General features: G+C 43.3%; 1 protein-coding gene across 6 annotated transcripts in view; it reads right to left on the reverse strand.

Moving 5' to 3' along the window:
- Positions 1-21,746, reverse strand: part of tnrc6c1 (trinucleotide repeat containing adaptor 6C1) — a 216,108-nt gene that overhangs the window by 15,038 nt on the left and 179,324 nt on the right. For all 6 annotated transcript variants that reach the window (XM_034189809.1, XM_034189811.1, XM_034189808.1 and 3 more), the window contains 9 exons: positions 16,369-18,831; positions 11,485-11,679; positions 9,469-9,635; positions 9,273-9,350; positions 8,031-8,249; positions 1,865-1,999; positions 1,446-1,565; positions 1,219-1,302; positions 854-1,088 (listed from right to left, as the gene is read on the reverse strand). In XM_034189809.1, the coding sequence (XP_034045700.1) occupies positions 854-1,088; positions 1,219-1,302; positions 1,446-1,565; positions 1,865-1,999; positions 8,031-8,249; positions 9,273-9,350; positions 9,469-9,635; positions 11,485-11,679; positions 16,369-18,831 (3,696 nt within the window). The remainder of the gene's footprint in view (positions 1-853; positions 1,089-1,218; positions 1,303-1,445; positions 1,566-1,864; positions 2,000-8,030; positions 8,250-9,272; positions 9,351-9,468; positions 9,636-11,484; positions 11,680-16,368; positions 18,832-21,746) is intronic.

Here is a 21,746-nt window from a genome sequence, read left to right on the forward strand (position 1 = left end):
TTTTTTCAAACTCTGTGGAACAAACACAAACACCAAACTCTTATGAAGAAGGAAAAAGTACACAATGTGCAGGAAAAACTGAACAAAGCAGACTGATTTGACTCCCATGATTTTTGAAAATAATAAGCGGTAATTTACTTTGAAATAAATGAAACACAGAGCTGCAGCCTAATAACTTTGAAAATAACAAAAATCAGCAGCTTGTATTTTTATTCTGACTAGAGTTCATTTCCTCTTTTTTTCCACCTCCTCAGTCACATTTCACAAAATTGACCACCGAAATGATAGCAGGACGGCTTGCTGCCTAAAACCTTGGTTCCCGCTCCTGTAAACTTTTTTCCTGTATCGTCCCAATCACGTGATAAATAGCAAAGTTGACTCCTATCCCGTGGGAAGCCTATGGGAATTGCATGACCTGTGTGATTCCTGAAAAAATGTCAGCCTCTAATATATATATATATATATATATATATATATATATATATATATATATATATATATATATATATATATATATATATACACACACACACACACACACACACACAGAGAGAGAGAGACAGACAGAGACAGATGCTAATTTTAAATTTGATGTCACCAAGACATTTCAAAAAGTTTCCGAAAGACAATCAAATAATTCTCGAAATAATTCATTTTTCAAGCAGCTAAATCAAATATTCTGCGGATCCTGCTTCACATATGAAGAATTTATTGTTTGTTTCCTGTGTGGTATCATGACAAATTTACACTTTTTCTGTGAGTTGCAGAAATATCACTTGGCACTCTGGAAAACAATGGCTGAAATGATGGCTAAATAATCGTTAAAGTTAAAAATCAGATTCCTGTCACTCACAGAGAGAATAGGGACTGTAGTTGTTGGGAGATGACTGCGGCTCTTTGGTCTGCAGATCAGGGAGGCCTGGAGCCTGGGGGTGACCTGGAAATGAGTCCAGTGTGGATTTGGCCCCACCAGGATGCAGGCCAGAGTGGGGTGGGGGCGGCTGCTGCTGCTTCATCAGCAGGGCCTGGGCCAGCTGACGCTGGTGCTGTTGGATCTGCTGCTGCATGTTATTGATTGTACGTGCAACCTGCAAGGAAAACCCCAACAGATGTATGGCAAGGGCATCAAGTCTCACACATCAAATGAGTCGTCAGAGTGGGAAGTGAGACGGCAGGACAAAAGACAGGGAAATCTAGAGCTTAAACTCAGAAACTTACTTGCTGCTCTTGTTGTCGAATGGGGCCAGAAACATTGCGCTGCGCTTGCAACATCTGCTGCTGAATTTGTAAACGCTGGTATGCCTGTGCATCAATAATAAAATGCTTAAAAACATGTAAAAAAAAAAATCAGAAATGCATCAAAGCATGGACACAATAATCCGAGTATTTACAGTGTCTGATTTCTGTCAGTAAACTATCAGCAGGAGGAAGCACTTGAGACTCACCAGTTGCAGCTGGTAAAGTTGATTCAGAAGTGTCATATGTTGAGGGTTTATTGGTGAGGTTAAAAGTGCAGGATTCAGACCAATGTTTTTTGCTGCAAACTGTAAGAGCTGTGCTTGAACCTGTGGCCCAAACATCAGCGTATTAATAAAAGAACAACAAAAAAGTTGTTCATGTCAAGTCTGTACAAGAAAGTCAATTACAATTACAGCTTGACTTCCACAGCTGTCATAACCAACTACAAGAAGCCTGACCTGATAAATAACAAATGAAAAATGCATTCTGAAACAGTGCCTATTATGCATATAAAATATTTACCACTGCAGTGCATACATGCAATGTGCACTCCTTACTTACTGTTTATATAATGAATAGAAATGAGGCCATAAGTAGGACTATGCACAAGTGTGCATGGATGTACCTGAGGGGAGAGAAACTGAGGCACTTGAGCACGTATACTAGGCTGGGAGGAGCTGAGAGGCGGCACTGGCGGCTGAGGCGGCTGCATGGCCCGGGCTTGTGCTGCTCCACCGCCGCCAAACATTCCACTCTGCATCTGAGACACAGACGAAGAGTCAGTTGGAGGCTGGACAATTACAGCCAAGAAGACAGCGATAAGTACAAAGCTAGCATAGGTTGTTTCATGAACCAGCTCAATCAAGTGCAATCAACAGTCTACCTGCTGTAAATGAACATTCTAATCAGACTGATTCACTGAATGAGATGTGTCACATTCAATTTGACTTATTTAGGGTTATTCTCTGTGAGGAGCAACAGGGGGTGATGGACATCCTGAAATCAGAGCAGCTACAACGTAGTACTTTAGCCTCTGTAAAAAAAGTAGTAATAAACCCTGCAGTACAATCTTCCCAAAAGCCAAATTTCAGCATATTTTTCATGCTGTCTAATACATTTGTCTGGAGTAGGCGGTTCTCAAAAACTTGCCAGGAGACTCGTGAGGAAAGCCACCACGATACACATAACAACATTACAAGTTTTGTCTGTTGTACAACCACTCATACATAAGGACGGGTATTGATAAGATTTTATCAATATCGATGCCATTATCGATTCTGCTTATCGATCCGATTCATTATCGATTCCCTTATCAATACCTCATGTGAATTTTACTAAAAGTAGGCTTTACAGGTTTTCAATGTCAACATTTTATTGAATCTTAAAGTAAATAAATATGAAATTGGTCACATCCTTGATATCTGGACATAAATAGAATTAAACAAAATCTGTAGTTTTTGTGAAAAGCATTTTCTTTCAGACATTAATGGTACAAATGTAACTCCATACCTCTGAGCTGAGCTCAGCCGGCTGCACTGCACGTCAGCATCACTGTAATTCATAAAGAACGCAGGGCGTCTCATTTTGGGAGGGAAAAAACATTTTAGTCTGTTGTAGTTTGTTGCCTATATTACAACATTTGGAAAGAGGTGTCATTTGATTTAAAACGGCGATTCACTTTGAAGTTATTAATTCCGACCGGGCTCTATCTTTCTATTTTGACTCGGCAGAGAGCTGTGCAGAGTTTGGAGCTGTGCGAGCAGAACGGAAGATGATTCTCGTTTCTTGCTCACAACAAGGCAAGAGCCCCAGTCAGTGACTTAAACCCACACAAAAGTGAAACACGACTGACATTTTTAAATGGCTTTGAGGGGGGTTAAGAAGCGGACTTGCCACTTCTGAAAAGCAGCGATGAAGAGAACCAACGAAGTGGCGGGTTAGAGCATTGCTTTGTTGTTTCAAGCTTCAAGTAGAGCCGCTGCAGAAGCAGTTGATTGCAAACCCGCTGCAGGTTCTGCAGTCAATGTAGAGAAATGATCTTTTTTCTGATAAACTCTGTACATTGGGCACTCATGGCCTGGTCCACATTGATTGCAGACCCTGCAGTGGGCCTGCAATCAATGTAATTATCTTTTTCTCGATAAACACCCTCAAAAACAGTGGCTGCTCTCAAGGACGATAAGGGAATCGTTCAGCAAAAAGGCTATTGATGTCAGTGGATCGAATCATTTCTTAATGATTCTCAAAAAGAACCGGTTCTCGATACCCAATCCTACTCATACAGTATATCTTCCCAGAGGAGTGGAACAAGCAAATATTTTCTTAATAAGAAGATGTGAAGTTTCAGTTTGTCAGAGGCCACATGGGAGACTCGAGTAAAGATCTGATCTGTTTTCTTGTATGAAACTCCTTCCCCATTCCTCTCCAACATGAAGCTGAACGGGCGGTTCAACAGACAAAAGTTGCACTATGCACAGGTTGTCCAAACAGCCACACAAGCCTATAAATACTTCAGATTTCTCTTGAGTGTCTTGGTGACTTCACTAGTTCTGCTCCTGTATATTCACTTAGTTTTTCAAAAGTGGCCACTTCAGTCAGATTTACCATAAATGGTCAATGCAAATGAAGTCCAACACATATTCAGTGGCTTGGAAATGTTCATGTATCCACCCTTTGACTTGTCTAAAGAAAACTGGTTGTAAAAGTGATCTCATTTATTTGTCTTTACTAAGAAAGCCCATAATTATACATTCCATTACTTGACTATGATCCATCCATCCATTCATTTTCTTCCGCTTTATCCGGAGTCGGGTCGCGGGGGCAGCAACTCAAGCAAAGCCGCCCAGACCTCCTGATCCACACACACCTCCCCCAGCTCCTCCGGGGGAACCCCAAGGCGTTCCCAAGCCAGCTGAGAGATGTAGTCCCTCCAGCGTGTCCTGGGTCTTCCCCGGGGCCTCCTCCCAGTGGGACGTGCCCGGAACACCTCTCCAGCGAGGCATCCAGGGGGCATCCGGAAAAGAAGCCCGAGCCACCTCAACTGACTCCTTTTGACGTGGAGGAGCAGCGGCTCGACTCCGAGCTCCTCCTGAGTGACCAAGCTCCTCACCCTATCTCTAAGGGAGCGCCCAGCCACCCTGCGGAGGAAACTCATCTCGGCCGCTTGTACTCGCGATCTCGTTCTTTCGGTCATGAGCCAAATCTCATGACCATAGGTGAGGATCGGAACGTAGATCGATCGGTAAATCGAGAGCTTGCCCCCCTACTCAGCTCTCTCTTCACCACGACGGTCCGATACAGTGACCGCATCACTGCAGATGCTGCACCAATCCGTCTATCGATCTCACGCTCCATCCGTCCCTCACTCGTGAACAAGACCCCGAGATACTTAAACTCCTCCACTTGAGGCAAGGACACTCCACCGACCTGAAGAGAGAAAAGCACCTTTTTCCGGTCGAGAACCATGGCCTCGGATTTGGAGGTGCTGATTTTCATCCCGGACGCTTCATACACGGCTGCAAACCGCCCCAGTGCACGCTGAAGGTCCTGATTTGACGAAGCCAACAGAACCACATCGTCCGCAAACAGCAGAGACGAGATTCTGTGGTTCCCAAACCAGACCCCCTCTACACAAAGGCTGCGCCTAGAAATTCTGTCCATAAAAATAATGAACAGAACCGGTGACAAAGGGCAGCCCTGGCGGAGGCCAACGTGCACTGGAAACAGGTTTGACTTACTACCGGCAATGCGAACCAAACTCCTGCTGCGGTCGTACAGGGACCGGACAGCCCTTAACAAAGGACCTCGGACCCCGTACTCCCGGAGCACTCCCCACAGGGTGCCCCGAGGGACACGATTGAACGCCTTCTCCAGATCCACAAAACACATGTGGACTGGTTGGGCAAACTCCCATGAACCCTCGAGCACCCGATGGAGCGTGTAGAGCTGGTCCAGTGTGCCGCAACCAGGACGAAAACCACACTGCTCCTCCTGAATCCGAGGTTCGACCATCGGTCGAATTCTCCTCTCCAGTACTCTGACTATGCTATTCATACTTGACTATGATATTTTATTGTATTTATGTCATGTAGTACAGAATATAAAGTTCACCATGATGGAGAAATGGAGAATCATTATTTTTTTCTTTGAAATGCTCATGTGTCCATCACCAGACTTTTTGAAAGAAAATAATTTTGAAAGAAATAATTCTGAAAGAAATCATTTTGAAAGAAAAGAATTATTGCCCATGCATGATATGCATGGGCAATAATTCTTAAAATTCCAATAATTCCACAATAAATTTTCAAAATTCTAAATAGTGAATGCAATATTTTTGTTAAACCCGTCGAATTAAAGCTGAATGTCTCCACTACAAGAGCATCCTGCTTCATTTCAACTGCATTGTGACAGTGTATACAGGCCAAATGACAAAAACTGCATCACCGTCCCAAAATTTTTTAGTTTTCTGTTTGTTTTTTTTTCGGATGGTTTTTGCTTCTTTTGCCCAACTTTGTGTTATGTGAAGGGGCAATTAGTAGGGATGGGTATCAAGAACCGGTTCGTTTCGGGTATCATTAAGAAATGATTCGATCCACTGACATCAATAACCTTTTTGCTTAGGGCCCTGTCCCACTGGCGTTTAGGAGGATTTGCGGATGGAATGCGCACAAAAGTGGCCCACATCCGCCAAACAACTGCAATAACCGTGTAACATTCCTGTATGAGTCGGCCGCCATCCGAACACGTCCGTGATCATCCGCAGAGGCAAGCATGTCCGCAGCCAGGATTTCTGAGCGGCTCAAAAATCCTGCTGCGGATGAGATCCGCATCACTGCCTGAACACATACTGAAGACATACGCAGGACATACACAACCAACGTGCCGCATATCCCGTCATCCGCTGCTATCCGCAACCGACGGGTTGGCGCGGCTTGGCGGCGGACCGGGACAGCGTGCAAAACAGATATGACACGTGCACAGCACGGCCACATCACAGTCGCAAATGGTATGTCACGCATGCAGACTAGAGCATGACATGGGAGTGGATTTTCACTCCCGTCCCATCCCGCTCCCAGAAAAAAAAATCCCATCCTGTCCCAATCCTGGACTGGAGTAAAAAAAAAAAACAATCCCATCCCGTCCCACTCCTGTAAAGATGACTCCCAATCCCATCCCGCTCCCACTCAAAATCAGTCCCACTCCCATCCCACTCACGTATGTCTCGCGCCGTGATGATCAATCAGGGACTGAATATGTAGTGACGTGGAGAAGTCTGGAGTTTGACTGAAGATGTGAACATGTCCTGTATCTGGTAGCTGCCTGTGAGCAGGACTTTTGTCTCTTTTGTCCTTTATTTCACAATTATGACAAGAGTTTTTGGAGCGAGCAGCAGGAACGGAGTTTCTTTTTCTTCTTATGTTACGTGCGTGCGCAAGCGAATCATTCATGGAGATTATTTTACTTATGAACTATACAGATGTATAATAAAACAAATGGTGACTGGTTTCTAAACACAATTATGACAGAGTTTTTTGGTGGAAGAGCGAGCTGCAGCAAGCAGCGGAGTTTCTTTTTTTTTTTTTTTTTTTATTGTTTACATGTGCGTGCGTGAACGGGACAGTTGGTCCTCAAACTGGGTCCTGCAGAGGTGGAAGGACCACTGAAAGCGGCCGTCATCCAGACTCAGCTCCTGCAGCAAATAATGATACTCCCTGTATCGGGAGCTTTTCACAACAACTCGCTCCGTGTGATCAAGGTCTGTCATGTTAACTTGACTGACAACCGGAGCCGGCGAGCGGAATGGCAGCTCCTCCTATTTGATGACGCACCGGGGTGAATTTTCACAGCAAAAGCAGAGCGACACACTGGGTGAAGGAGGCACGTCCGTCGCCATGCGACCCCTGTGAATTTGTAGTGTCTGATCGCGCCTGGTGTGAACGCGGCATTAAATAGATGAAAATCATCATCTATTTTTGGCATTCCCGCTCCTGCCTGCTCCCGTTCATTTTTATTCCCGTCCCATCCCAATCAGCTCAGAGATATGGCGAGACATTCATGCCAAAATGTCTGAAAGGAAATACTTTTGACAAAAACTACAGATTTTATTTATTTTTATTTATGTCCAGAGATCAAGGATCCAGTGGGAAGTCCCTTCGGCTGCTCCCTTGTTTGCACTTGCGGTCGCCACAGCAAATCCAAGGTGGATCTGCATGTTGAATTTGCACAGGTTTTACACCGGATGCCCTTCCTGACGCAACTCCACATTACATGGAGAAATGTGGCAGGGGTGGGATTTGAACCCGGAGCCTTCTGGACTGAAACCAAGCGCATTAACCACTTGGCCACCACCCCTGCTACAGATCAAGGATCCAGTGACCAATTTAAAATGTTGTTGACATAGAAAACCTGTAAAGCCTAATTTTAGTACACAGAAAATTCACAAGAGGTATCAATAAGGGAATCGCTAATGCTATAAATATCAATAAAATCTTATCAATACCCATCCCTAGCCCTTAGTGAGTCAGTGAGCACCGAACGGCTGTGGTGCGTAATGATCTTAGGATAACCCACTCCTTGAAGCAGGAAATTTGCCTCATTGCTGTTTAATATTTGAATTATTAGAAGTAATCAGGGAATTATTTAAAGCCCTATCTAAGATATGACGTAATGTCTTGGGTCTCAACCATGTTGGGTTGAATTTTGCCTTTTTAGAAATGCATTCTTGCAACTCACTGAGGTATTTTTTTTGCATCTCAAGAGATGTTTCCCTGCATGAGAAACAAATGACTCACCTTGTCCATGTAGGGCAAACGGGGATCTGCTGAGGAGTCTTTGGAAAGGAGTGGAGGTCGAGGGCAGCTCATCGGTTTGTTGATAAGGCCATTGTTGTAGTCGTGGCCATGCATGCCCATTCCCCGTTTGTCCAGCTCAGTCTTCTTCTCTAGGAGAGCACTCATGGCCTGGTCCAGGTTCATGTTGTTGCTCTTAAGTGCCTCCTCTGCTGGATCCCTCTGGAGAACAAATCAGAATGCAAAAACTATGGTGAGAAGACTGGGCCTATGTTGTAATGGACTGCATCGATTTTGGGTTAGAGCTGCAAAATGAGCCAGAGTCAGAACATTTTAAACAACTTTTTAAAGCAGTGTACGAGCTGTACAACTTCACCAAAGGATTCAGTCTGTGGGCTAGGAAGCCTGGTCACTACCAACCACGGTGCCCAACACCTTTGATAGGACTGGTCACATATCTCTAGGAACTTGAATAACGTATACCACCCTTCCAAAGGTGGTAGCTGTAGCCAGATACAGCTCAATGAAAGATTACATGGAGTCAAAATTTAAAAATGCTCCAATCACATTGACAGAAATACTACATTATTTGTCTGATCAACAAGATCCCAAAGAGAGACAGTTTCTACTATCTATGACTGAATGCAATGGAATTATGGTAGAAAAAATACAAATAATGTGGCAAAGATCAATTTAGTTTGCCCATGGGTCCAAAGCTAAAGTTGCTCAAGTTTTGGTCAACAATTGTGCTGTTTTTAACCTCCTAAAACTCAGTCACAGATAGTCCAAATTCTACCTTTTTGGAATCTTTATGGTCAGACATATTAACGTGGTTTACTGTTCAATGCAACTGGAGCATTTTTAAATGGTCATCCCTGTGTATATCCTTCACTGACCCTTACCTGGCTATATCTACCACCCTGCGATGGCCACCATATATAAATATTAAATAGGGATATACAGTATACCTAGCAAATTAGTTTGCCACACTAGGTGTTAGTGACACAGCCAATTTTAGGGGAACAGCCGAAGACCTAATTTTGGACTAAAGAGGAGACATGCAGTTTGATGAGCAGCCTATTGTAATTTCTGAACCATTGCCAAGACAAACCTATAATTGTAGCATCTTGTAATTTTATCACAGCATACCATCAAAACAATCATCCCTTGTCGAGTGGAAATCACACTGTTTACAATGCTGATCCCTGGAAATTACAGGAAGCTTCATGGGTTATTTTAACTTACAGGGAAGCCCATATCTGTCAGCTGTTTGATAAGACGGTTCATGATCCAGGCATCTTCCTGTTTCCCTGGGAGCTTCCCCTACAAGGAGAGTACAGGAAAAGACAAAATAATTGTCAAACATTTTTAAATGTTTCAACACTCACAGTACAAGTGAACATTCAGTATGTATCACAACACCATTAATGCTACTGTGCACCTTCTGTGGGCCCTTTTTGGATGCATTGCCCCAGGAGTTACAGGAGGAGTTGCTCTCCTGGGAGGCAGCACTGTTCCACATATCTCCCTCCTCTGCCTCCCACTGCCCCCCTGGCAGGCTCAGATCTTCGCCTCCTCCACCCCACCCATCTTGCATAGGTTTAGGGGCTGAAAACATACCAGAAAAGATGTAAAATAAACCCATTGCTCAATTTTGTCACATTACTTATAGTCCATGGACCAAGCAAGTTTTTGGTACCAGTTATGTGGACTACATAACACTTACAATCCATACTCAGTATACCATGACCTACACAAAAAAAAATGTATGGTGGTCACTACAGGGTGAAAGTGATAGCCAGGTAGGGGTCAATGAAGGTTTACACAGTGGTCAACATTTAAAAATGATCCAGTCATATTGAAAAGTATACCACATTATTTGTCTAATCATAAAACTTCCAAGAAGGTTTAGTTCAGACTATCTATGGCTGAAGGTTATGGAGTTGTGGGGTAAAAACAGCAAAAATGGTGATAAAGGTCACTTTTAGTTTGTACAGGGCTCAAAGGTTCAAGGTGCTACAATTTTGGTAAAAAGTAATGCAAATTATTGGTTGAGTTAATAGGGTTTTAAAAAAGAATAGCTTGCTCTATCTGCTACACTTAGTTATCTCGTTATGGAGTAACAAATCAAATGTCGCAAAATGCAAAGGATGTTGACACTAACCATCAATTTGGAGACAAAGCATTCACTCACTCATCTTCAACCAGTTATCCAAGATAAGGTCGCGGGGGGCTGCAGCCTATCCCAGCAGTCATAGGGCATGAGGCAGGGTACATCCTGGACAGGACGCCAGGGCACATTCACACTCGCCCACCTATGGACAATCTAAAGTCTCCAATCCACCTAACCTGCATGTCTTTGGATGTGGGAGGAAGCCGGAGCACGTCAAGAGAACCCACGCAAACACAGGGAGAACATGCAAACTCCACACAGAAAGGCCACAGGTGGGAATCAATCCCATGACTTTCTTGCTGTGAGGCAACAGTGCTAACCACTAATCCATCGTGCTGCTCCACAAAGCTTTCAACACAGCCAAAATGATTCCATTTATTATTCCTATTAGCTCAACCAATAACTTGCACCACTTTTGTTTTGTTTTTTTTTACCCAAAATGGAGCAACTTTACTTTTTGATACTGGCACAGTATAGTTCTATGCTTTTTACACTTCAATTCATTTTATTAGGAAACAGTGGGCTGTGGCCTCAACTTTATCTAAATTCTGGGTCTTTTAGTGAAGCTTAGGGCTAGTGGCCACCGATTACCTTAGTATTTCTTCTGTTTTTCTTGTCGCTTAATGCTGACAAATTATACTGTATTTGTTGTTTTTCTGATGCCTGATTCTGTTTTTTTCTCTCTGTTTGAGGTGCGGCTCCATCCAGAGATGGGTGTGATGTCTGTTTCTGCAACCCTCCTGTCCTGTGCACCAGCAAAATTTCCTGTATATTCATTTTGTAAATTGTTTTGTAAATGATGTCAGTAGAATGGCCCAGGCATAGGGTCACCGCCTTGAGTCTGGTCTGCTTGAGGTTTCTTCCTCAAATCATCAGAGGCCGTTTTTCCTTACCACTGTCGCCTGTGTGCTTGCTCTGGGAGTTGGTAAGGTTAGACCTTACTTGTGTGAAACGCCTTGAGGATACTTTGTTGTGATTTGGTACTATATAAATGAAATAATTTGAACTGAAATGCTTTTCTGAAGCAAAATAACTATGATGAAGTAAAGCAAGAAAATGCACATTAAAGTTGAGTACATTCATTAGAAAAAGTAACATCTTGCTCAGTACTACAAAGAATTCAATACTATATAATAATATAAGAGGTGACCACCAGGGGTCAGTGCAATTGTCTTTTTAGAGTTCATGTCTGCTACACAGAATGTTCATATCATGACTACTACATTTCATCTTCACTGGAGCACAAATAACATATTTCTCAAACAACAAGGCTGAGATGCATACCAGGTTTGCAAGATGCAGGTGGCATTTTTGGGTTGCCCCTCCCATAGCTGTCAGGGTTTCCATCTCCCCAGCCCCCACAGCTCCCACTCGGTTTGCCCCAGGCAGACGTCCCATTGTCCACACTGACTGGAGATGGTACAGGTTCTCCCCAGGAGTTCTCTGATTTTGTGTGAGAGTTGGGTAAATCACCCCAACCTGGTCACAAAAGGACAATTGTACATTAAAACAAAAATGAATCATTGCATTCACCTATATAATATACACAAAAATAAATAGTAAATGAAAATCTGCTCATATGCCTGAGATATAATAATCCATCAAAAACCATTTACGTTTACAGTACATGAAACTACTTTCTAGAGACGTTTTAGGCACTGAAAAATATGCATGTCATCATGAGTAGGTGCAGTTCACCAATTTGTTCCTTAATCTTCTTTAAATTTTAAGTTATACTAATTTCCTCAAATTAGACATGTATGCGGCAAATCTGTAGAGAAACATTTAAAATGACATTTGATATTGCTGCCTCATTCTCAAGGGTTTCTGCTACCACTATAAAATATGTGCAAAGTAAACATTCAAACTGGAAAAAATAACTAGAATCAACAGAGCTGCTGTGTTCTGCCATTTTCATTGCTGCAAGCATAAAGTGAAATGGGCAAAGCTACTGCTGATAACCCATTTTTCTGAAAGTTTGTGAGAAAAGCATTTAAAGCAGCAGCAGCTGCACATTAAGAGCTCTGGAAATTTTACTGTGAAAGTCATGCCATTGCAGCTGGACACTAACAACACTTAGAGTCAAAGACAGAGTAAAACAAAAAACAAAACAAAAAACCTTATGAACACATTTTGTTGGGTAGTCACCAAAAACACTACATGTCTGAAAATAAATTCTAAGACGGGACAAAGTAAAGTAAAGGAGTATTTCTACAGCACGTTTCCATCTTTTCAAAGTCATCCTGTCCTAGATGTGCTTGTTGCAAGTGTAACATGAATGCTGTCAGGGACAAGCAGTCTATCAGCCATGCTTATGCCACCCTATGAAACACAATATACATATTGAAAATGAGGTCACTAACGATACTTTAATGTTTAAGCTACATTACCATGCACGGTAATTTCACTGTCTTGTTTATTGATACACTATTGTGCTAATCTAACCGAGTACATGTTATCTCTTTAATCCTATTGTTTTGGAGTGTGAAGTGGTAGTCGTGCAGCGAGGCGGAATCCTGGGCTTGGCTTAGCAGAATGGTGGACACTGATGTCCGTTTTAAGATTTGGCGAAACATGGTCCCTCTTGGCATGAGAGTCACTGTGCTGTCTGTGGGCCTGTAGCAACGCCAGAATCAACTTGTCTCTCTCTCTCTCATTCTCTCTTTCCAGAGAAAAGTCATGTCCTAATAGCTGCGCTGAAAGTATCTCTGAGAATGGCCAATTAACACTGCTCCAAGATGCACCTGTTATGTTTTTTTCTCCCCTAAACCATTACTGATGAGTGGAATTAAGGAGTTACGCTTTCTATGGCTACTGTATGTAACTGCAAATAATGTAGTGTTTGTCTCAAAAATTTAAAAAATGTAACACAATGCTGAAATACCCTCGGCCGTATGAGCATTTCGTTCTTTAAAATTTGCAGTTGTTTAATTAATTATTAAGATCCTACTGTCTTACACACAAAGTGTACATGTTCAATAAAGCCCCTCTATCAATCAATTAAACAAAATCAGTATTTACTTTTTAATGGCATTTGCAGGAGGCCTTGCGCGTGTGTTTACATGAGCTTTTGACCAGAGTGGAAGTTTTGCAAATCAAGGAATATTTGTAGATCACCCTCTGTGCATTTGCAGGTATTAATGACACAAATTTAACTCCACAGGAAGTAAACTTTGAGTTAGCAGAAGTTAGTGTGCATGCTGATGCCCACAAAAGGTCTTATAAATCACTCCAGAGGTGTTATTAGGTTCCAAAAACAGAGTTTTCAGTTTTAGAAGTGTTTATTTCTCACTAGCTTTTACATAATATATGAGAAAGTGTTATTTCTAGCCAAAAACAAAGCGGTTAGCAGCTAGTGACACCAGGAAGCGATGCCACCATGCTAGTGTCAGCTAAATGTTTTTTAAATCCTTCCAGAGGTGTTATCAGGTTACAAAAACAGAATTTCAGTTTTAGAAGTGTTTTCTCACTAGCTTTTACATAATATGAGAAAGGTGTCACAACCCCAATTCCAATGAAGTTGGAAGTTGCTTATGTGCGTTAGGCAAGACGTGCTACGAACGTCATATTTGCGTCATTCTTCACACATTCCTGACATTCTTAATGTGACTTAATGCATTTGAATAGGTGTCTTAACAGTGCATGTTGGTGTGTGATATTCGTGATTATCATGGAGCATGTTTTTGGCTGTCAAAAAATCTTCCACAAATGTCACGCGCAACCCTCATTTCGCCTGATGTCGTGGAGGTCACAACTGAGCGTGTTGATCCGTCTTACATCACCTTTTCTTCTAACAACACTCAATAAGCATTTGGGAACTGAGGACACTAATTGTTGAAGCTTTGTAGGTGGAATTCTTTCCCATTCTTGCTTGATGTACGACTTCAGTTGTTCAACAGTCCGGGGTCTCCGTTGTCATATTTTGCGCTTCATAAGGCGCCACACATTTTCAGTGGGCGACAGGTCTAGTACCTGCACTCTTTTACTACAAAGTCATGCTGTTGTAACGTGCAGAATGTGGCTTGGAATTGTCTTGCTGAAATAAGCAGGGACGTCCCTGAAAAAGATGTTGCTTGGATGGCAGCATTTGTTGCTCCAAAACCTGGATGTACCTTTCAGCATTGATGGTGCCATCACAGATGTGTAAGTTGCTCATGCCATGGGCACTAACACACCCCCATATCATCACAGATGCTGGCTTTTGAACTTTGCGCTGCTAACAATCTGGATGGTCTTTTTCCTCTTTTGTCCGGAGGACATGAAATCCATGATGTGGACTCAACAGACCACAGCACACTTTTCCACTTTGCGTCTGTCCATTTCAAATGACCTTGGGCCCAGAGAAGGTGGCAGCATTTCTGGATGTTGTTGATGTATGGCTTTCGCATTGCATGGTAGAGTTTTAACTTGCACTTGTAGATGTAGCGATGAACTGTGTTGACTGGCAATGGTTTTCTGAAGTGTTCCTGAGCCCACATGGTAAGATCATTTATACAATGATGTCAGTTTTTAATGCAGTGCCGTATGAGTGCTTGTAGGTCACAAGCATTCAATGCTTGTTTTCAGCCTTGCTGATTACATGTAGAAAGTTCTCCAGATTCTCTGAATCTTCTGATTATATTATGGACTGTGGATGGTGGAATCCATAAATTCCTTCCAGTTGAACTGAGAAACATTGTTCTTAAACTGGTGGACTATTTTTCATGCAGTTGTTCACAAAGTGGTGATCCTCACCCCATCTCTGCTTGTGAATGGCTGAGCTTTTTGGGGATGCTCCTTTTATACCCAATCATGACACTCACCTGTTTCCAATTAACCTGTTCACGTGTGTAATGTTCCAAACAGGTGTTCTTTGAGCATTCATCAACTTTCCCAGTCTTTTGTTGCCCCTATCCCAGCTTTTTTGAAATGTATTGCAGGCATCAATTTTGAAATGAGCAGATATTTGCACAAAAACAAAAATGTCTATCAGTTTGAACATTAAATATCTTGGCTTTCTGGTGTATTCAATTGAATATAGGTTGAAGAGGATTTGCAAATCATTGTATTCTGTTTTTATTTACATTTCAAACAACGTCCCAAATTCACTGGAATTGGGGTTGTATTTCTAGCCAACCAGGAAGTGACGTCACCACTCAAACTTCTGCAAAATAGGAACAGAATGTGACTTTTTAACCTATTAAAATGCCTCTTAAAATATGTCAGGGTTAGCCATCTTTCAACCTCTCCAAGGTCTGTGTCCCAAGAATGCTCCCTGTGAATTTCAAGACTCTGGCAGCAATAGGACTGGGCTTATGCTGAGCACAGACAGACGAACGGACGAAAAGCCTTTGCAATACTCGATGGCCTCGGGTAAAAATTCCCAAGGAGTCAATCATACATGATGCATGTTTCATAATAAACTACTGCAGTGGAACAAGTACAATCATTAATTTTTTACATCCTCCTTTTCCATCTTATGTATTTTGTAATTCATGTTTCCACTGTCCTTCAAAACAAAATAAAAACAACCAAGCCAAAAAGAAAAAAAAAAAAAATTTTTCTCCTCTGATGATTGGCCCGATACTGACATTTGCACCCATATGGACATTTGATACATTGAGACACTACCTGGATCTGAACAATATAATTTGATCATAGCCCACTGTGGGTTCCAGGATGGTGTTTCTAGAAACCAATTACTCAACTGCTTCTGTCCAAAAGGTGACATACTGCACCTCCAATATACATAGTCACATATGTCTGATGTCAGCATTGTAGCAAAACACTTTTTCCCTATAAGCTAAAAAGAAACACAAATAAAATGAAAAATTCAAAAAACAACAAAAACCAAACATGATTTGTTGACTTCCTTTTAGTGCCTATTTGAAGATAGCAGGGATACTTGCACACATATACCCAGTTGACAATACTTAATTCAATTGAATGCTTGACTGGATACAAAGAGGGAAAACTAGGTTAAGATTTTATCTTTAAGTGGATCAACAGCTTAGAGATAAACACTGCTTTGCACCAACTAACCAGCTTTAGTGGTTCCCTTACTCTGAGCAGTGACAACAAATTTGAGAAGTACAATTCAATTTCTACTTAAATTTTAAGTCAACTCTTTACAAGGTAAATGCTGACAATAGGTATACAATATACGGCACTATTAAACATAACTCTTACCTTGAGCTATTAGGGGACCCCTGCTATGAGATGGACCAGCTTGATGTTGCACAGTAGAATCCATGGGCCCACTGGGAGGGCCTGGGTTGGGGGTATTCTGAGCGTGGCCCTGTAAAGGTGCAGCAGGCCCATGACAGGGATGCGAGTGAGTGTGGGCATGGTTGTTTGTGGGACCTGTGGGATTATTGCCTCCAGTGGTTACTTTACCCTGGGACATTACAGAGTTGTTCCTGTCCCACAGATTGACTCCTTTGTTGTAAGAACCAGGGTCTCCCCAAGCTGAAGTCCCGTCATCTATCTCCATTTTACGACGGATTGAAGGTGGGGAAGGCTCCTCCCAGCCTGTGGGCTCAGGTGAGGCCTCCTGCTTATTGCCACTCCAACAAGCACTTTGCTTCACTGCGCCTGAGCCACCCCAAGATCCTATACCTCCTCCTCCACCACCAACAGCAGGCCCATCCTGCGACTTGCTTCCCCAACCTTGGCCAGATGCACCAGAACGTTGGTTAACTGCCTCTCCCCAGCCTCCGTTTCCTCCATTTCCAGATATCCCTGCTCCTGATGCAGATATTCCCCAGCTTCGTGGGGTTTCTTTCCATCCACCTGACTCTCCCTCCCAGCCAGGGTTAGTGGAACTGTTCTTTTTGTTATCTTCTGGTTCTCCCCATTCTCCTGCATTATTGCTACTGCCACTGCCACCATTTCCCCAACTGTGGAATGCTTTGGATTGCTCTCCCCAGCCCTGGGAAGTTGACTTGAGATGAGAGTCATCCCACCCAGCTGACTTCTCTTCTCCCCAGGACTGACCACCATTTTTTGGTATACTGGCAGTGCCTCCTGATGGAGGATTCCCCCAGCCACCAGGACATCCAGGAGATTTAATGTTGTTGGGTGGCTCTTCCCAACCAGAGCTGGGCTGGGCTCCACCCCAGCCAGATGCTCCCTGAGAAGCAGATGTATCGGTTTTGCTCTCAGGGTCAGTCCTTTGGGATGAGCCCGCATTGGTGTTGGAGGACCCTTGGGTATCACTTGGAGTGGTTGAACCAGAACCCCACGATTCAGTGCCTACATCATTCTTGCGTTTGGTATCATCCATGTCCCAGGAGGTATGCTGGCGAACAGGGGTCTGACCCCAGCCAGTGTTACACAGCACCCTTGGATCCAGATCCTGGGCAGGCACTAGCGGGGCTGGATTATCTCTGGAAGACCGGTCTCTGTGACGGGGGTGTCCTTCCATGCTATCACTGCTGCCTTCGCTGGCACCAGCTGTACTCACAGTTCTGCCCCATGGACTAGACTGCAAATCCTGGGGAGGAGAACCTGTGGCATCCCAGCCTCCATGGGCCTCTTCAGTCTGTTGCTTTCCCCAGTCTGCACTGGGCCGGTCACCCCAGCCTCCAGAGTTTCCAGCTCCTCCTCCAGCATGGCCCCAACCTGACTCCCAGCCATGTGCCTCCTTAGATGAAGGTGTCTTTGAGTCACCACTGTTACTCCACACCGAGCTACCGTCCTCTCCATTGACCTGCAAAGTCCCTGGTGAGGGCTGATTCATCGAGCCCATTCCCCAGGCAGGCAAGTTCCGGATTGGACTGGGAGGTTCCTGCTTATTAGTGTGATTTGGTCCATCAGTTTTAAGGTTCTGAGGTTCGGAACTGAAAGACACATTCGTGGATGGGGTGGTATGTGGCTCTGCGGTATCAGATGCCATTATGCTACCCCAGGCGCTGCCAATTCCCACAGACTTGCTGTTAGTGTTGGCTCCAGTACAGGTGCTGGTCTGTGTTGGTGGGGGGCCAGGTGGATTGCAGAGGTTGGGTGTGGGTTGAGGAGTTGAAATTGTGTTGGCTCCCCCTGAGCTGCCTCCCACTGTACCAGCTCCATCATGCCCCAACACAGGCCAGGCAGATGGGTTGGCATTAGGGTTCAGGTTCAAGTTAAAATTGTTGGTAGCAGATGCTGTGGAAGAGCCCCAGCCCCTGCTACTTCCTCCTCCAACTGGAGTGTCACTCTTCCCTTCATTTCCCACTGCAGACGGAGGATGGGTGGGCCCAGGCCCAGAACCCCAGCTGTGATTGCCTGCTACCTGGCTTGAGAGCATGCTGGTTCCTGTATGATTGGCAGGGCTGGGCCCACTATTGGCCTTGCTGCTTAGGTGATTGGCAGGAAAGTGGCCTGTCTGGCTGTTGGCCCCCGTGGCCATAGTCACTGTACTACAACTACTACTAGTGCTGATGCTGGTCACACGACCAGGTTCAGTGTCCAAAAGGCATCCTCCCGGAGGGGCCTGGCTCTGGCTGTGGGTAATGGAAGGCCAAGCCTCTGTGTCCTTCTGGTCAATGATCAGTTGATCCCAGCCCGTGAAAGTGGTAGAAGCTGCAGCACTCGTGGCACTCCTGTTGGGTGGAAGGTGTCCCCAATGGGGATTTTCATACTGCCCTCCCTTGCCAGTCTGTGGGGGCAGTTCTATTGGGAGGAAAAAAAGACAAGACATGAAGCAAGGCAAGGTAATGTTATTTAGCAACACATTTCATTGCAAGAAAACAATGTAATTTACATTAAAACATTTGACAACAGAAGAACAGCATAAAGTGAATCATAGACAATGCAAAAAAAACCTTCCACTAATCCATCAAGACAAGAACAAAGCTTACATGCATACACACATTAAAACAGAAATTTTAAACAATATCTCTGTATTTTATGAGAAAAAAGGCATTGGCACAGAAGCCCAGAGCTGAGGTTGTGTCATCACCTGCAACTGGACCCAGCAGTTGATAAGTTGAAAGGAAAGGTGCTGCCGCCCACCCCCAACCATTAGCCCATCCCCTTTTTTAATCAGTTGTTTCAACGCTCACCCAAAATTAAATACTTTTGTGACTAACACATCACAAAAAAAAAAAAAAAAAAAAAAAAAGTTTTCAGGATGTATTTCCTCGTCTCTTCCATGTTTTACTTGTGACAATGTCATCAGTGTGTGCTGGTAGTAGTTGTGGTGAAATCAAATTTTATGTTGAAATGTGTTCTTATTTTGAAAGACTTGTGCAAGAAAACAGGAAGTGTTCTCGGACAATAGCTAGCTTTGTGAAGCTTAAGGGTCTTAAGCAGTGGTGTCCAAATTATTCCAGAAAGGGCTGAGAGGGTGCAGATTTTCTTTGCAGCCACTGACTCCAGCAGGTGATTTCACTGATTAACATCACTTTGAGCAGGTGGGATGACTTGTCTTAAGGGTCACCAGTCTGCTGCTGCAGACAGAATTCTGCCGTGACAGTTTTTCTGCTGTCGACATGAGAAAGCAGCTTAATGTCGACAGGAAGTCCAGTGGCAAGCTATGAAGAAGTACAGGACAAAACAAACATACAACCATCGGTAAAGTTCTCACTCTGATGTCCACTCAAAGTGTTGAGCATGCATACAACTTTTCCGATGGGCTCACAAGGAACACATTTAATGAATGAGAAAAGGGTCTGTACAGGACCAAAAACCAACACAAACAGGTCAGTTATTTATGATTCTAATCCAATTATATTTTTTTCCACAAATCTGATTGGTTAATCGTGGGAGATTTCAGGCCGTATAATATCGAGGTAACGGTGGCAAAATATTTGACCGTTTCACATTTGGATGTATTACTCCGCGCCCTGACTGGTGTTCTGATGAGATGTCATTTTTGTCGACAGGCCAGCCCTCCGTGCAGCTGCGTATGCACACGCATGTGCAATATTGTCAGGATGCGGAACTGCCAATTTATGCGACAAAATACACAATATGACAGAACACCGGCGGCACGCTGCTACGCAGATGCCATAATGGCGCTGGTAGCTGAGAGCGAGAGAAAGTCACATTTACATGCCGCCGCCAAAATCGGTGAATCTTTCGTATTGATGTGGACTGTGACAGAGAATTACTGTTTCACATCTGATGGATTTTCACATTTGATGGATTACTCTGCACTCTGACCACTGTTGGAGCGACGCTGCCACCCTGTTCAGAGTGCCGCTCTCATTGGACCGACATCTCTGCTATTATGGAACTGTGGGATAGCGCCTCACCCAAAGACTGAACCCGCTGGACTACTTTCGTCACCCTGCTCAGCGTGCCGCTCTCGTTGGAGCGACAACACACAGAATGTGTCTCTTCCCTGATAGATCTCTTTCAGTGTAGCTTCTTGTTCTGATTATAACACAAAGTTAACACCCAAGTCTTTCATTGCGAACTGTAAATGGTGATCAAAACATTCCAATCGTATCTTTCTGAACTCTTCCGCATCAAACTCCATCGTGTCAATGTTTACAATGTGCTTGAGCAATAACAGGTGAAACTGCTCATAAACTTTAAGTTTCTTAAATATTTATTACAGCCACTCTTAAAACTTCAGTTAGCTTTATAATTTTAGATAGATCTCTTTCAGTGTAGCTTCTTGTTCTGACTATAACACAAAGTTAACACCCAAGTCTTTCATTGCCAACTGTAAATGGTAATCAAAACATTCCAATCATATCTTTCTGAACTCTTCCGCATCAAACTCCATCGTGTCAATGTTTACAATGTGCTTGCGCAATAAGAGGTGAAATTGCTCATAAACTTTAAGTTTCTTAAAGTACAACCCCTGGCAATAATTATGGAATCACCGGCCTCGGAGGATGTTCATTCAGTTGTTTAATTTTGTAGAAAAAAAAGCAGATCACAGACATGACACAAAATTAAAGTCATTTCAAATGGCAACTTCCTGGCTTTAAGAAACACTATAAGAAATCAAGAAAAAAAATTGTGGCAGTCAGTAACGGTTACTTTTTTAGACCAAGCAGAGGACAAAAAATGTGGAATCACTCAATTCTGAGGAATAAATTATGGAATCACCCTGTAAATTTTCATCCCCAAAACTAACACCTGCATCAAATCAGATCTGCTCATTAGTCTGCATCTAAAAAGGAGTGATCACACCTTGGAGAGCTGTGGCACCAACTGGAGTGACATGAATCATGGCTCCAACACGAGAGATGTCAATTGAAACAAAGGAGAGGATTATCAAACTCTTAAAAGAGGGTAAATCATCACGCAATGTTGCAAAAGATGTTGGTTGTTCACAGTCAGCTGTGTCTAAACTCTGGACCAAATACAAACAACATGGGAAGGTTGTTAAAGGCAAACATACTGGTAGACCAAGGAAGACATCAAAGCGTCAAGACAGAAAACTTAAAGCAATATGTCTCAAAAATCGAAAATGCACAACAAAACAAATGAGGAACGAATGGGAGGAAACTGGAGTCAACGTCTGTGACTGAACTGTAAGAAACCGCCTAAGGGAAATGGGATTTACATACAGAAAAGCTAAATGAAAGCCATCATTAACACCTAAACAGAAAAAAACAAGGTTACAA

Source organism: Thalassophryne amazonica, chromosome 16, assembly GCF_902500255.1.
Source record: "Thalassophryne amazonica chromosome 16, fThaAma1.1, whole genome shotgun sequence".
In the NCBI taxonomy this organism is placed as follows: domain Eukaryota; kingdom Metazoa; phylum Chordata; class Actinopteri; order Batrachoidiformes; family Batrachoididae; genus Thalassophryne; species Thalassophryne amazonica.